Source organism: Acanthaster planci, linkage group LG09 (genome assembly GCF_054643075.1).
Source record: "Acanthaster planci isolate LZ-2023a linkage group LG09, COTS_SCS, whole genome shotgun sequence".
Classification (NCBI taxonomy): Eukaryota; Metazoa; Echinodermata; class Asteroidea; order Valvatida; family Acanthasteridae; genus Acanthaster; species Acanthaster planci.
The window spans coordinates 18,796,908-18,812,590 of NC_141785.1; the positions used below are offsets into that span (position 1 = coordinate 18,796,908).

Consider the following 15,683-nt stretch of genomic DNA (forward strand, 5'->3'; position numbering starts at 1 on the left):
CGCCGCGTACGAAGCAGTAACTAACAAAAACTAGTGTCGTCTGCTCACGATGGTTTGTGCATACATGTATATCGATACACATGCTAGTTTTGTGACTTCGTCCACGATTTACTGAGGTTCATGCTCAGCTCATTTAGTAATTTGACGAAGTTTCCAAGTTCCCGCAGATATGGATGGCAGCAGTGACACTGAAACTATAGTTGAGGAATCTGTGGAACAGTGCGACTCCCCTTCCATCTTAACCGGACTTTCTCAGTTGAGTAGAAATGTTGCAAGTCAAACAATTTTCTGATCTCCCCAATAAGGAATAATAAAAATAACTGAAACCTTTTCGGTACAGAGTGGCAGATATTCATAGCGCATAAATAGTGAAATTTTGGGTATATTTGATGAAAAGGTTGAGAGTGTAAACAATAGTTAAGATTTTCTTCATACGTGTTGACCGCATCCTGCATCAATTTTTTGCCCCTTTGAGCTTTGAGTGTGAAATATGGAATAGCTACCAATCAGGGAAAATAATCAAGACTCAGTAATGTCCTTCATCTTGACTGCGAGAATGTTTCTTTCCCTAGGTAGGCATGTGAGGATCATACATTTTTCAACTAGGCCTAGGCCTTTTTTTTTCTGTTTTCGTTTTGAAGTGATCTTGGAAGAATGTCATTAGAAACATTTTGATATAAGTTTGGATTCCATTGGACTCTGCAAAGCAAAGAAATACTGATTTAAAGCAGAGATATTTTGAGATGCTTTAAGATTTTTTAACACAAAAATGTATGTGGAATTGATGGAAAAGCTTAAAATTCACATTTCCATAAAATGTTTGCTCTTATTGGAGTCATACTTGTTAAATGAATTAAATGCCGGCTTCGCTTGAAATTTGAAAAAATTTGACATTTGAAATTAAATGGAGGAACTGCAACATATAGGTGGAAACTGACAGATTTTAATCCCAAATAAGCAGTGCCCTCATTCATTTATGCATTTCCCTACCATAGACCTACCATCAGGTATGTTTTTCAAATGTTTGCATCCCGTCTGTCATGCTCATTCCATTTCTTTTTTCTAAGAATCCGCCGGACGTCACAAACTCATCAACCATTAAAATCAAGAGGACTGCTGGAGAAGATAAGCCGAGCATTTGTTACTTCAGCATCTTCTCCTTCAGGAAAAGATGATTCTGGAACGCACAGTTCAAGAGGTAACAAAAATTGTTTTATTTCAATGCATTTACCCTCTTTCTTCACTGACAAAAACTCATAGGCCCAACTGAAGAAATGTCAAGCGAGTAGGCCTAGGCCAAAACATTAAAAAAAATTACAAACTCAGTTTCAACTTGTTCTAAACAAGGCCTCAGTGAAACCAGTTTTATAATTATAGGCTTACATACTGTACATATTCCTGTCAAAATCTTACTTCTTCATTTTAGATGATACCTCCTTTGTTGACTTATCCCAGTCTAGTGAAAAGTCTCAGTCAATTTTCACACAAAGGTAAGTTCTTTAATGTGTGGTTTTTGCTTAAAAGGTTCTCCATAATGTATTTAACAATGGAATTGTTACAGAGTTTTATGAACTTCGTCCATTTTATGATGGTTTTGCAGGTTGCATGTACTGCTGCCATCTACTGAGTGGCTACAAAAGGGTCTTAAATATTTACTTCAAATTTTGCAGGGTATCTGCCAAGCGTAAGTCCCCCATCCTCACTGTGCCACCGTCTTCTTCACAAGGTCCGTCACTGAAGATACCAAGATCTGCTAATGACTCATTGAGCATTGATACACACCTTGGTAAGAACTCCCTATTGCTGGCTTTTCGAAAATTGAGGCTGTTTTAGTCTGGTACAGTTACTTCTATGACAACTCACCCCTTCCGCAGTCTAGCCATTACATCAAACTGACTAGGACATCTTGTTTACAAACCCCCTCCCCGTCAAGTGGAAAAGTCCGTAAAAAGTTTAAGCCAATGATACATGGGCGGTCAAGAGTTCAGCTAATTTACACAATGACATCATGGCAATGCAGGAACTTCTAAAAATTTAGGGAACTTCAGTACATGCCCTATCCTATCTCCCACATTTTTTGAGTCTGACTGTAAAAATATGTCAGTAATTACAAATATGCCAGGAATGCTGGAGTAAGTTTTCCTCTAAAATTGTAAGGGTTGGAAACATGAGGCAATTCTGAAATAATTAACGTGGAACTTGGTAAATATTTTCTGGCAGATGTGCAGAGTTCCAGCTTTGGGATTCAAGCAGATCATGGCCGAGTTGCAAGTTTCTCATCATCCCTGGCACTCCTTCTGAATGAACAAACTCAGGCCAGTGTCACCAACATCTCTCCTGTTGAACAAAAAATCACATGGCGACCAAACCACCCTGAGGCCAGCCAATGGCAGACCACAAATTCAGTTACGGTTCCTGAAAGAACTAATCTTGTCAAAGAAGGAACTGATCAACTGGGAGTTCAGGAACTTGCCTCAAGAAACAGGAGTCCTGGCCTGACAGAGGCTACACCTCCTTCAGTTCCAACCCTGAGCCAAAGACAGGCAATAGCAATGCCTGAAGCCATCGATTCAAATCTCATCACAACTCTGCCCACCCTCACACCTCTTAGCCCTGAAGCCCAAGACTGCCATACAGTTTTTAGCTCAACGTCTCTGCTTCACCAGGGGTCATTTCTTAAAGTTAAAGGTTCCGAGAAGGATGAGGATGACGACTCCCTTTTTGAGGTGGAGAAGATGCAGCGGGAGATTAGAGAAAAGTTGAGCAGTAAGGATACAGACGTTAAATGTAAGATTGAGGATTTAATTGCAAATACAAATGCAAATAGTTCATATTTGCAGTGGCTAGATACAGCATTATTAGCCATAATGATGTATTAAATTTCAACAGAAACCAGTCATGAGATTTTAATAAATTTGTCAGTTACAATCCTTATAATTATTCACATAAAAATAATATATAAGAAATTTAGTCAAACATTTTGCTTGACTATTAAAAATACATGTAAATGTGTATTTTTGCATCGCCTCATACATCAGAGAATTTACTTTCAATTTTCAGATACTGAGCAAGTCAAGAAGAGTTTACAAGATGTGCAGGCAAGACTGCGTCGCCTTAGTGCAAGACAACGGGATCACAGACACCAACTAAACATCAAGTTGAAACAGCAAGCCACAGCTCCAAGCAACAAACAGCAACAACAAGAAGCAAGAACACAGCTGCAGAACATGACAAGAAGGCAACAGCATCTTCTGAAGCTGCTGCAATCATGCAAAGAGCTCACTGTGTCTCTCCAACGAATGCAGCATGTCGAACATCCTCTGCCTGTGCAAAACGAAGTGTCTGGACAATCTAGCAGTGTTAATAATAGTACCCTGGAGGTTGAGTCAACTGGCACCAAACAGTCATCTTCACCTAAAATTCCTTCAATCAACTCTTTCCTCCCTGATAGAGAAGCCATGCTGATGTCAAACGATAAAGCAGCTATTCCAGCTAGTTCCAATCCACTGTCTGCTCAAACCTCTGGGACCAAGATTCCAAGCAAACCAGCTTCTGATATTTCCTCTGGCAGAAATTTTAAGCCACCATTCAAAGCTAACACTGCCAAAAGTCCTAATCAGCCTGTACCTCCAAGCTCCTCATACATTACGCTTAACTTACAAAGGGATGAGGCAAATTCAGTCTCTGTCGCTGATATTCAAGACAGAGCTCAGTCCATTCCTAGATCTGCAGTCAGAGATAAATCACCGGAGCCCATCACAGAAGAGAAGATTAGCCCCAAGAGTCCCCCATATTTGCCATGGTTGAGCCCAGATAAATCTTTCATAGAACCAAGCAAGGAGCAAAGTAAGGATAGTCATCAGGCAGCAATTCCTCTCCAAACCGAAGGCTTACCAGTTGCCTTGGTAACCGACCAGTATGCAACAAGTCAAGGTACCACACTACCGCCAGGGTTTCCCTCAGAGCCCCTCAGCATCACCCATCTGTCAACACAAGCTGGAAACACAGCAGAAACAGCTCCATCCACCAGCAGGTCTCCTGCCCTTGTTTCACCAGTTTCCAAGACTCCTCACCAATCTTCAACACAGATTTCAACAGTTCCAACCGACTGCAAAAGACATGGGGACCAACGGCCGACACAACTGAGCAACAAGGATCCAGGCTCACCAAAAAGCCTAAAGGCCCCGGGATCCACTCCATCAAGTCAACCAAGACAGATGGTTGTGTATAAAATCAACACCAGCACTGTAAAAGACCTTCAGAAAAGAAATCCATCAAAGACTTCCTTGGATGCAGTAATAGCCGGAATGCCAGGATCATCAAGCGCAGTTCAAACATCGTGTCAAGTTGACAGTGTCACCGGCAGCACACAGCTTTTGAGTAACACCACTCGTTTAAGTTCACCTTCATCATCATGCTGCACCGTGGCAGCAGCCACTCGCACCAACATTCCATCCAATAGCGATATACTCTCTCCTCCCGGAACGGTTGAAGTAACCACCGCTGGTCTACAATCCCAGATGGATGTGATGACCCAAGGAGAGGCCACCGGCCTTTCTGCATGCCAAGCACGGGCACCGAGCGATCCCCAAGGAACAGCTGAAGTGCAGGCTCAGACAGGTAGCCAGGGAAGGACGACTGTGGTAGATTCTTCAAGCCAGAAGAACAAGACTCTGCCGAATCACAACACAAGAGCCCACAGTACCGAAGAGGAAGTTCCCTCCTTGCAGAATTTACTTCAAGAAGGACTCATCCAGCCTGGGGAAAATGTTCTGTCGATCAAGTTGAAAGTGAGTGCCAAAATTTAAGACTGTGAGATATTAAAAGCAATAAAATATTAGTAAGAGGTGACAGATAATCTGGGTTGTAGGGGAATGCTTTTTTGGGGGGGGGCTCTGAAGATTCAATTGAAAACTGGATTTTTTTCAAGAAGCATGTTTTATCAGTTTGAATGTGTCATTTCTTAAAGCCCTGGTTTTCCTGCCTATGAATGATCTTTTTGTTTGTTTGCAGTTATAAACTATGCTGTGCAAAGCCTTTCGTAAATCTATCCTTGCATTACTTTTAAACTTGACTTTCCCTAAATTTTCTCTCGACATTTCAGAGGAAAGCAGTGAGTGCCTCACTCACTATAGATGGAACAGTTCGCCCAACAACTGTGCTAAAGAACTTCACTTGTGGCTCCCTGCACCAACTAGTATCAATGGTGCAACACAAATCAATCAGTTGGATCAGAAAGAACCCAAGTATTTGGAAGTCTGTCCTCTACAAGGATAAGCCTTTGGAACAGCTGCATGCTGATTACAAAGGTGAGGGTGCGTTATTAGTGATATGCTTTTTAAATCTGTCTCTGCTTCCAGTGGTATTCAAATACACATTTGCATACAGCGAAACCAAAAATTTGGGTTTTGAAGAAGTTTTGGGTTCTAAGGGTTAAACTTTCTAACAGTTTAATGTATGCATTTGTGGGTATCGGTTTGAAGATACGCTATGGAAGAAACTTTCAAGGGATACAGTGGATCTTATAAGGAACCAGAGATCTCAGCTAAATTTTGATTTGGGTGACTGGGTAGTCCTCGGAAAGTTTGAACTTGCCTTATTTTGAATTTTGCAGTGTCTTCGAGAAAATCTAGTGCTTCTGTTGTCAGGATTTTTTATTTGACTATGCAGCTCTACTTGCAAGAGACCATCAGTTTCAAAGTCAACAGGTTGCTGTCAAGCAAAACACACAGGCAACAGCCACCACAAACATGATGACCACCCACGCCAGTGTTCATGTGCCGCCTACTTCAGGAAACCACACTAGCTCCGCCCATGCACCACCTAGGCGGCAGACTCTTGTCTCAACAGATCTGGATCTCTCCTCCCAGAGTGGTGTTGGAGTGGCGAGAAGTAGTGACCTTACTTCAGCTGCAGATTGTGACATCACCACATCGCTAAGCAACAGTTCTCCAATCAGAGCAGGCCTTGCTTCATCGATGGAGAAGGTGCTTCTTATTTCAGACGGTGAGCTGATGCCAGCACCTTGGGGGGTCTCGTCAGACAACACCCAGAATTCTTCCATACCCCAAGAATGGATTGATGAGATTGACATCTGGACTTAAAATCATCAAGAAAGTTCAGGTGGTATCAAGAAATAAACCACAGTGAACAGATCAGACAAAACCAAAGATGCAGAAAGTAACCACGCTTGGGCCTCCAGGCTTGAAAAAGCATTGAACTCGCAGATTACATACTGCGAATTGAATAAGAATTCTATGATTTTTTTTGTCAAGTAATTAGTACAGAGGTCTAGACTTGTGATTTCCTGGTTTTAATACTTAGTTCGCAACTGATCTTTGTGAAAAAGTGAAACAAAACATAAAACTTAAGTAAATAATTTCCCCTTTAAACTCACCAAGAAGTATATTATGGAACAGGGTGTCAACTTGCTTTTTTTCTTTTACACTTTTAACAACATTTATTGTTAGCTGAACTGTACGTAATATACATGATCCCACAGTTTCAACATAACCTAGCAGTTTCATAAATACATTTGCTTCATAAAATTATAGGAACTTTTTATGTTATTGCTTTGAGCTACCGTTGCACAATATGTTCCTAACAGCTCTTTCAAGTTTTTTCTACCTGCCTGTTCGAACACTTTGCAAAATGTGCCTTTCATGTGAAAGTACTTATTTACAGTAGGCTTTATTCTACAGACCATTTCAAGGTTTCAAGGTTTTATAGGAATATGAATAATTTCATGCATGTAAAATTGGTTAATTTAAAAAACACACACACTGGTCACATGAAATGAATTACTATTTTAATAAATTAATCAACTAATCTGGGGGCTGATCATCCTTACAGCCGGGAGACTGGATTGTGAAGAATGCAGCTACAATGTAGTCGAGCCAACATCATGTTAAAGTGCCTAATGAAGCTGCGAGATAACCCATATTTGACCACAAAGCACAGATAGAGACTGAAAGTGTTGATTTTGTTGGGGGGGAAGAGAACTGGAGAACCCCGGGATGCCCCCCCCCCCCGGCACAGGAAAGAACCAATGAGCAACCCTACTCATTTATGGCCCCAGCCAAGAATTGAACCAAGGACTAATGTGGTGAGAGACAAATGCTTTACACACAAGACACCTGCGCCAATCATGTTGTTTTCACCTTTTTTTTGATGGAAAACCTTAACAAAATTCGATACAGCCATTTCTTTTAAAGCAGTTCATGCCCAAATCTAACCTCAGAAAAATACATGGACAATTTGGTGTCAGTTTCGATCAATCTTACATTTTTTTTCTCATAGAATAAATAACATTAAAATATTTCTATTTTGTTTCTCAACCTGCTCTAACATTCAGGATTTATCTACAAAATCTGTGACTTTTACTTACAGAATATAAAAGAATATAATATGATTTGAACTTGAAAACATCTATCTTTGTTCCAAAATGCTTCTGTTGGTCAAAAATACATTAACACAAAATGTTTTCAGCTGGCAAAATTTAAGATCTCTTCCATCTGTATTTCCTGTAAGTTGACTTTCTGTTTACATGAATGCTCAAAAACACATTGTGTCCTTGAGCTTCACATTCTGTCTTTTTTTTTGAACAACACGCTTTTTCACCGGGCAAATAAATACCTTATCAATGGCAGAAAGTTCCAACTACAACAAACTGCCAACAATACAGAGAAAGTTGGATACTGGCAATTCCCGTTTTTATCTTACATACCAGGTTGAAAGATAAATATTTAATGGCAAAATTAAATACCTGCAACTTTTGGTGGCTTTAAACTGGTTATAAAAAGAATCTAGAAGTCCACTTTCCAAAATGTTGACAACAATCCGGTTGAACAGAACATGAGTACAGCACAATTAATTTTTTAATTCTAGTAACATGGTTATTGATTTGTTCACTGCGTGGCATTGGGAGAGTTCTTTTCCTTCACCACCTTGCTGAGAGCGAGTGCCAATCTGGACGAGTCCACTGGCATTGTGAACGCCTTTCCTGTCAAAGTCATACAAAATCAACCAACTGTTTCACTTTCCTGTTCAAATGCAGACGTTTAGAATGAACTTGATGACAACAATCAAATCATAAAGCCCATAGATGATTTAGCGGCTCAAGGGAAAGGACTGTCAATATGGCTGTTTGTTGGCAACGCAGCATATTGGATTCATGTTAAAGACTAGGCCAGGATGAGATACAATGGAGAGGAAGAAATCAAAGCGCAAAAAATACAGGAGTCAGTTCACTGAAGGTAAAAGTTGATCTTGAACTCACCATTCCAGTGTAGCAACTCCAATTCTGCCCTCAGTGTATTGCACTCGTCGTTGTGTTCCTGTGCTATCTGCACCAGTTGGCACAGGTAGTCATTGTTACAGCCACCTGAAAACAGTAAGTTAAACACTTTAAGACAAATTGAGGGGCCCATATCGCCACGTCTAGTCCTTCCTTTCGATAGAAATCATGGTTTTAGAGATGTCAGAAGATAACAGTAGCCTAGATATCTGCCCCGTGCTGGAACACGGGAGGGCGTGTTTTGATGCACTGTCCTTTTGGTGGGAAAACACCACGTGCACAAAATGGTTCATTCACGTTTGGCACAGGGCGAGCAGACCAATTTCTGTTGAAACGCAGAGTTTTCACGAGTGCCACGTGGAAATCTTTCCTATCAGCCTCTTCTCTGCTAGTGAGGGGCTGTCCGTGTTTCTAGTAAAGGTAGATTGTGGGGGGAGGGGGGACAGCAGCCGTGACCCCACCCCCAAAAGGGAGGCAATTTTTTTTAATGAGAGAAAGGTAATTGGGGGGGTTTTCTTTCATTTTCCCTTCCTTCTCAGAGCGTGCAAAAAACACCAAAAATATTGCCTCATCCCTAAGAAAGGCCATAAATAGTAACACAAGATGAAACGTTTCCTCCTTGCTCCCACCCAAAGTTTGCCCCTCCCCCTGAAAATTTGATCCTGGATCCATTATTGTCATCTGGTCAGAGTGGCCCCCCATGTACGACAGAGGCTGTGCTGATACTTGGATGGCATTTCCATCAGGTGCCTGTTAACACTAGTGCAAAGACCCTACGCATCCCCTCATTTTCAATTGGAAACAACTCTTGCATACCACAGTGTTTTGTCATTGCTAGTTAACCAACAACCACCTCTCCTAACAAGAGCATCCCATCAAACTCAGTACATCGGCACGATGACCAGCGGCAAGAGATCCAACCCACCCTGTGTCTTCCTACCTTGGGGAGGCAGTATGCAGTAGGCAATCACGTCCCTCAGTTTGGTCACTGCATCGCTCTCTTTCCTGAGCTTGGCTTCTGGCTGGCCCTCGACTACCCTGTTGTCCACCGACTGGCAACTGAAAACAAACAGTGCACTGCTGTACTTGTAGTGCCAAAATGAAAGGCCAGAATCAGTCCAGAGTTCTCTGTTCACTTTTGGCCTTAGGTGATAAGCACTCCTGAGTTCAATTCTTGTCCCAGCTATTGTGTGAACTGTTCTTTTTAGTCTCAGCTAAACTGAAATTCCTCTCCTTATCTCCTGTGCATTCACAGGTGAGATTGGGAAAAGAACAGTGCTAAATAAGAACAATGAAAGAACTTTCAAATACAATGGAGTCCCTTTCTGAAGAAATTCTTGCATTTTGTGGATAACTAACTAAGTAGTGTAGCAATTGACACTTGTGGCGCAGGGTAGGGTTACGGGTGTCAGGGTGTCTTTTGGACACCACATAGGTCATTGTTGCCACCTTGTTTCATTATGTGAATGCAAGAGAACATAATTACAGGAATGTAAAAGAAAGAAAATCTTAGCAACTTGAGGGGCCCCTGATTTCACTTCAAGACAAGTGTGGACACCCAGTTCCAAAGTTCTGGCTGAAACCTGGTTGGGGTGTGACTGATTTACCATTACAGTTAACTTCTTAACACTTTTGAATTAGCCACACTACATAATACAAAGAAGCCAGAGCAGCAAGAAAAGTCAGACAGTCATACCATGACCTAGCCCGTTTCCTGATGATGGGATTGTCAGCCTTAGCCACTGGCTTCAGGACGACTCTCTTCTGCGGTAGTCGCATTGACGTCAGCTGCTCCGAGTGCACCCTCATGGCCTCCTCCATCAGGTTCTGATGAATATTCAAACCAGAGCAATGATGTTTTTTTTAATATTTATTTTAGGCAAACCAATCACAGTGAAGTAAGGCACCAAATACATCCCGGGCACCAGACAAAATTCGACCAGTGGTTGACAAGAAGCCGTTGATCAAACTCAGCCAGAGGTGGCCATGTCACAGGACGGCCTAACCCTCACCTTGTCCAGCATGATGGCTGGTGAGTTGAGTGCCCTGTTGGATGCCCTGTTTTCTTGCATCCACGGGTGCTCCATCAATCCATGGACGGTAAGCCTCTCCATCGGGTCAACTCTCAGTAATCTCAAATAAAATCAAACATTTGCCAATCAGACATGTCAGAAGTTAAGATGAGAATTTACGTCTTTCTTTTCTAACAGAGAGGCTGACACAAAAACATGACTGCTGTGAAATCCTCATTGAAGGAAGGGTTTAAATGTGACGTTACTGATCTGAAGACAAAGTTTTCCTCATTGCTTGAGTTAAGAGGTAAACTACAGTGGTATATTCAGGGTTTTGATCTTGAGGGGGTCAAGTTTTTCGAATTGTTGAATGAGAAGGGGTTTGTTTGATGGCACCGATTATAAAGTATAGCCCGATCACGCTCAGCCCTGGTAACTGGTGAATTGTAAATCATGGTTAAACGTAATGATTGGAAAAAACGAAATTAAAGAGGAACAAATTTTACTTGTTGACAACGTCTTTAGCTTCATCAGAGATGTGTGCCCATTCCTCCGATGGGAAATCGTACTGGCCGGCTAGGATACGGTGGCACATCTCCCGTGATATCTTTCTGCTGGGCGTCTCAGGATAGAATGGTGGGTAACCGCATAACATGATGTAGATAATGACACCGACGGACCATATGTCACAGCTCTGGAAAAAAATGTAAGTATGTAATAATGAATGACCTCACAAGAGTTCTCATTGGTCAAAACTCCAAAATCTTAAATCTAACGAAAGTCCTGATTGGTTATCAGATTTCTTTTAACCCTTGCCATGATACAAGTATTTGCAGTATAAATCCCTTTAAATTCCAACAAATTCTTTCAATCTGCCCTGAGCTGAAATGCACCCTCACCTGCGAAGACAGACAGATGGTACTAAGTTTTCCAACCAGGTTCTAGCATGCATTCGGCACGCAAAGACCACACATTCTTGACTAATATCGTTGCGTGTACTCAACGTGCTCCGCGTCAAAGGCGCACAAACTTGCACACCTATGCAGTGCGTAAGTACCAAAGGACTGTCAATTTCATTTCAAAACATGCCCTCTTTTGTTCCTGGTCATAATGGATACAGTAAATGTACAACCTACTAGGAACTTGAGTATCAGTCAGGCAGAAAAGAAGGTTTATTGCTCGACAAAAATGCTGCTTAAACATTCTAGAGAAATTTTACAATTTAAGACAAATGGTCTCAGCAAGTACATGTATACAACCATGAAAACTGGTTTTCATTTGTGTAAGAATTTTTGTGTAAGAATTTTTACATGTATTTTAAATTCTTTTAATTTTTTTTTAAACTTCCAACAGAAGAACCTGTGTGGTCAAACATGCATGAAGGGTACACACTTAGGGTTCTGATTGGCTAGAAGTTTTATCGACATTGTGAGTACACCTGTCTACCTTATCATAGGTGTAAGGACCTGGTGAGGTAGGGATGATTCCTTTCTCTTCCCTCCTCTGCCTCCTTTGAGCTTCTAAAACCTGCAGGAGAAAAACCGACACATACATGTATTTTCTGGGCTCACAAAATTCTTTACACTTGCTCAGAGGACAACGGTCCAGCCATATCCGCCAAACTAAAAGTAATATAAACAAATAAGCAACAATATCCAAGCTTTCGCTCAATTCCCAGAAAGTTTAATTCAAAAATATACATGTACCCCATTATTTTGTTCATACTTCATAATGCAATACTGTTTCCATCTGTCAGATTCCCGTTGCACGTAGTTCTAATGTAAACCAAATACACCGTACTGCAGCTAACATGACAGCAACGTCATACCGACAGGGCAAGGTTTCAACGGCTGAGAACATAAATCAATACATACGCTGTACCAAAGCAAGGATAACTGTTTGTTGCTTTTTTTAACTGGAACACAATATTTACTACAAGCATTTGAAAAAGACTTGAATTGAAAGAAAAAAAGGTGGGATAAACTAGAAGAGTGAACGGTGAGCCTGATCGTGTAAATGTACAAGAAATCCTGTTATTTCACCTGTGGAGCGACATAGTAGGGTGTGAAGTGTGGTGTAGCTAACGTCCCATCATCCACTTTGGCAAATCCAAAGTCTGACAACTTCACCGGTGAATTCTATCAAGGAAACGCAAACAGTTGTAACATGGTGATGGTACCTGCCTCATTGCTGATAATGTTGAGGATTTCTCCTTGGCATCTGCTTTTAGCAATGGTTTTTATCGTTTCATCTCTGAAAGCAGCAATGATTAAAGGAAGCGGTAATGCAGATAAATGTCAGTTTCAAGCCGTGTGTATTTACCGCATAAATTTTTAACTTAAACAGCATCAAATGATAAGGGGAACATAGCCCTGAAAATCCATTAAAGGATATGGAAAAATATTAAATGACTAGCAATGTTCCGTCTTTCGTAGACTGGTTTGGGAACCAGTGCCATCTTTGTACACCAAAAATATCTATAATAAAATAATTCTGAAGCTAACTGACAGTACTGGGAAGTTATGTATTTTAACCCAATCACAACCTCCCCATCCGGACAATGAACTGTTCCAATCCAATGATAAAAAGGCTTGCTGGCCAACTTCTGAACACTAAATGCATTCTCAGGCAGAAAGAGATGGTCAGGGTTAAGAGTAGTCTTGCCGATGGACATATAAATATAAGGATGTGTTTGGTTTGAACTCTCAGCCTTCCAGGACAAAAGTGCAGGCACTCAATTAAAATGCGAACAAGGCATGATGGAAAGTGCACTTCCAATAAAATTACGAAATATTTGGAATCGGTGATTACCTCAGAATTATCCTTGAGAAGCAGATTTTCTGGCTTCAGATCTCGGTGGGCTATGTTCAGTGAATGGCATCGCTGTATAGAACTGGCAATCTACGTACATGAACAGATTCTTGATTGTTTTTCTCAGGTATGATCTGTTAGCTTTTTCTATTACAAAGTTCCTAGTGGTTTAGGCTATTGTTCGTCAGCCTGGTCCATTTGACGGCTTCACAGAATTGATTCTGAGGAAAGGTCATGCAGTTCCAAACTATAAAGATCCCTTTCCCCCACCGAGTCCCTGACCCTACGCCCCATCCTGTTTCCAATCATGTTCTCCATCCTTTGTGCCCAAGAATTTGAACTTTCTGCTGACCTCTGACTCAGGTGAAATCTTTGGAGCCACAACTGCAGCCAAACAGTTTCCAAACTTCATCCCCTGTGCCATCCTGTCTTCTCATCCTGATCCCCCACCCTAAATGTCTACCTGTTTGGCATATCTGACGGCCTGTGCCTCGGTGAACCCCTTCTGCTGACTGATGCGGTCAAAGAGCTCCCCACCATCCATCAACTCCATGACCATCAGGAGCCTGGCACGTGGATGAGCCTCCCCAGGGAATTGCACCTGTCCAGTTGGAACAAACTACAATATAGTTAATTATATATAAAACGGGTTTGCCCTTACCCAACGTATATTTATAAGCAATGTATGCTCAGTGCTTTTCCGAGAGCTTGCGAAAAAACCTCACAAGCTTACTCGGGTGGGACTCGAACCCACACCTCCTGCTTACTAGTGCAGGTGTTTTAACCACTCGACCACCAAGCTTGCCGGGGTCGGCTGGCCGGTCCGAGTCAAATGAAGCAAATTATTATTATTATTAAGCAAATTATTATCAAGATGTTTTTTTTTGTTTTTTTTTTGCGTTGGGGAGATGTTAATTATATATAACGGGTTTGCCCTTACCCAACGTATATTTATAAGCACTGTATGCTCAGTGCTTGTCTCGGACCGGCCAGCCGACCCCAGCAAGCTCGGTGGTCGAGTGGTTAAGACATCTGCACTAGTAAGCAGGAGGTCGTGGGTTCGAGTCCCACCCGAGTAAGCTTGTGAGGTTTTTTTCGCAAGCTCTCGGACAAGCACTTAGCATACAGTGCTTATAAATATACGTTGGGTAAGGGCAAACCCGTTATATATAATCAACATCTCCCCAACGCAAAAAATACATCTTCATACAATATAGTTGTTGAGCATGAAAAGTTGATCTCAGCAACAGTTTATCACTGCACAGTCCTTTGATCTTTCGGCATATATGTCAGTATTTGCGCCATCAGCTGACTGGATTACTTTTCCGTCCTAATTAATTCATACAGTTGTGGAAGATGGCTTTGAAAAGACGGACGTATTCTGACAAGATCAACTGATAGGGCAACATGACTGACTGATTGCGCACATCAACTGATTGTCCTTAACATAAATAAGGGCTTTATGCATCAACTGCTGGGAGTGCTGTGCAGCCTGTTCCATGAGGCTAGAACCACTACAACATCATTATGCAGGATGTACTCATTTGTACCTCATGAATATGTATTACCTCATTTGCATAGACATCATACAGCGTCACAATCGCTTGGTGGCCACTGCAGTGACTGTGCAGGGTGATTTCCGTTCTGGAGCTTGGTTTGTCAGCGAGAACCTTCAGGGCGTATCGCTCATTGGTTCCGTTCTTCTTGCATGGCCAGACTGGGCCATTGACGCCAGTGCCTAGCTTTTGCTTCCAGTTGATGGTGTAATCATCGACAATAGATGATGTCTGTTGGAAAATGAAGACCAAGTTAATTGCCTTGGAGTAACAATTCAACATAATACTGTAATATAAAATAAATAATGTATAAATATGCGCACAGGAATGAACATTTCAATGACACATAACACTACATGTAGCTCGTATTTCATTTTTTTCTGAAAGTGTGTCATATGATATGAGCCACTGATAATTTCTCGACAACGTCAGTAACATCATGAAAATTACACATTTTCTGTGTAAAAATTTAACATTGCAATCATAATTTTCCAATTCACATACAAACTCATTTCACCATCACCATTACCAAATAAATCATCTTTAAATAAATTTCAATCTTGAAATCTACTCGTTGCCTTCCCTTGCCATGTCTTGAGCCTTGCATCACCTGCATCCTCCTCCACATCATCAGATCAACATCAAGTTTTCCCTGTCAACCAATTTCTTCCTCTTAACAACATCCATTAATCATTTTCTTTGGTCCTTACTTTAAATTTAATCAGCGCATTGGCAACCTCGTTGAGTGACGTATCTCTCGCCTCCATGCTGAGAAAGTAGCTCAAGTTAGCAGTATGCTTGCTCTTAGCTCTTGGAAACTTCGAACTCAAATGCAGATGGATTTTCGATGGATCAAGATGACAATGGGCATACAGACACTGTCTGGGCTTCCGTTGATTAAGTTTTCTTCCTTGACAAATTCACAAGATTCTAACCTACGTTATAGCCCAAGGGACGACGTACAAAATTTTCAATGTTGTCATTTTCTTCGATTTAGGTCAAAGTTCA

General features: G+C 41.4%; 2 protein-coding genes across 3 annotated transcripts; one reads left to right on the plus strand and one right to left on the minus strand.

The window, feature by feature from the left end:
* The first annotated feature begins 4 nt into the window (after positions 1-4).
* On the plus strand, positions 5-7,425 carry LOC110976591 (uncharacterized). 2 transcript variants are annotated; one of them, XM_022229994.2, is made up of 8 exons: positions 5-255; positions 1,068-1,198; positions 1,427-1,490; positions 1,671-1,786; positions 2,221-2,787; positions 3,061-4,790; positions 5,105-5,309; positions 5,671-7,425. In XM_022229994.2, the coding sequence occupies exons 1-8, from the start codon at positions 170-172 to the stop codon at positions 6,102-6,104; spliced, it is 3,333 nt and encodes a 1,110-aa protein (XP_022085686.2). In that variant the 5' UTR covers positions 5-169; the 3' UTR covers positions 6,105-7,425. The 2 variants fall into 2 exon arrangements, with proteins under 2 accessions (XP_022085686.2, XP_086997893.1); XM_087141767.1 differs by having other exon boundaries at positions 5,615-5,904.
* LOC110976596 (MAP kinase-activated protein kinase 5-like) lies at positions 6,433-15,667 on the minus strand. The gene is made up of 12 exons (XM_022230004.2): positions 15,386-15,667; positions 14,688-14,906; positions 13,583-13,720; positions 13,120-13,209; positions 12,351-12,446; positions 11,755-11,835; positions 10,815-11,002; positions 10,309-10,429; positions 9,993-10,123; positions 9,237-9,355; positions 8,279-8,383; positions 6,433-8,002 (listed from the first exon to the last, which is right to left on the minus strand). Exons 1-12 carry the CDS (start codon positions 15,440-15,442, stop codon positions 7,908-7,910), a joined length of 1,440 nt encoding a protein of 479 aa, XP_022085696.1. The 5' UTR covers positions 15,443-15,667; the 3' UTR covers positions 6,433-7,907.
* Positions 15,668-15,683: the final 16 nt, after the last annotated feature.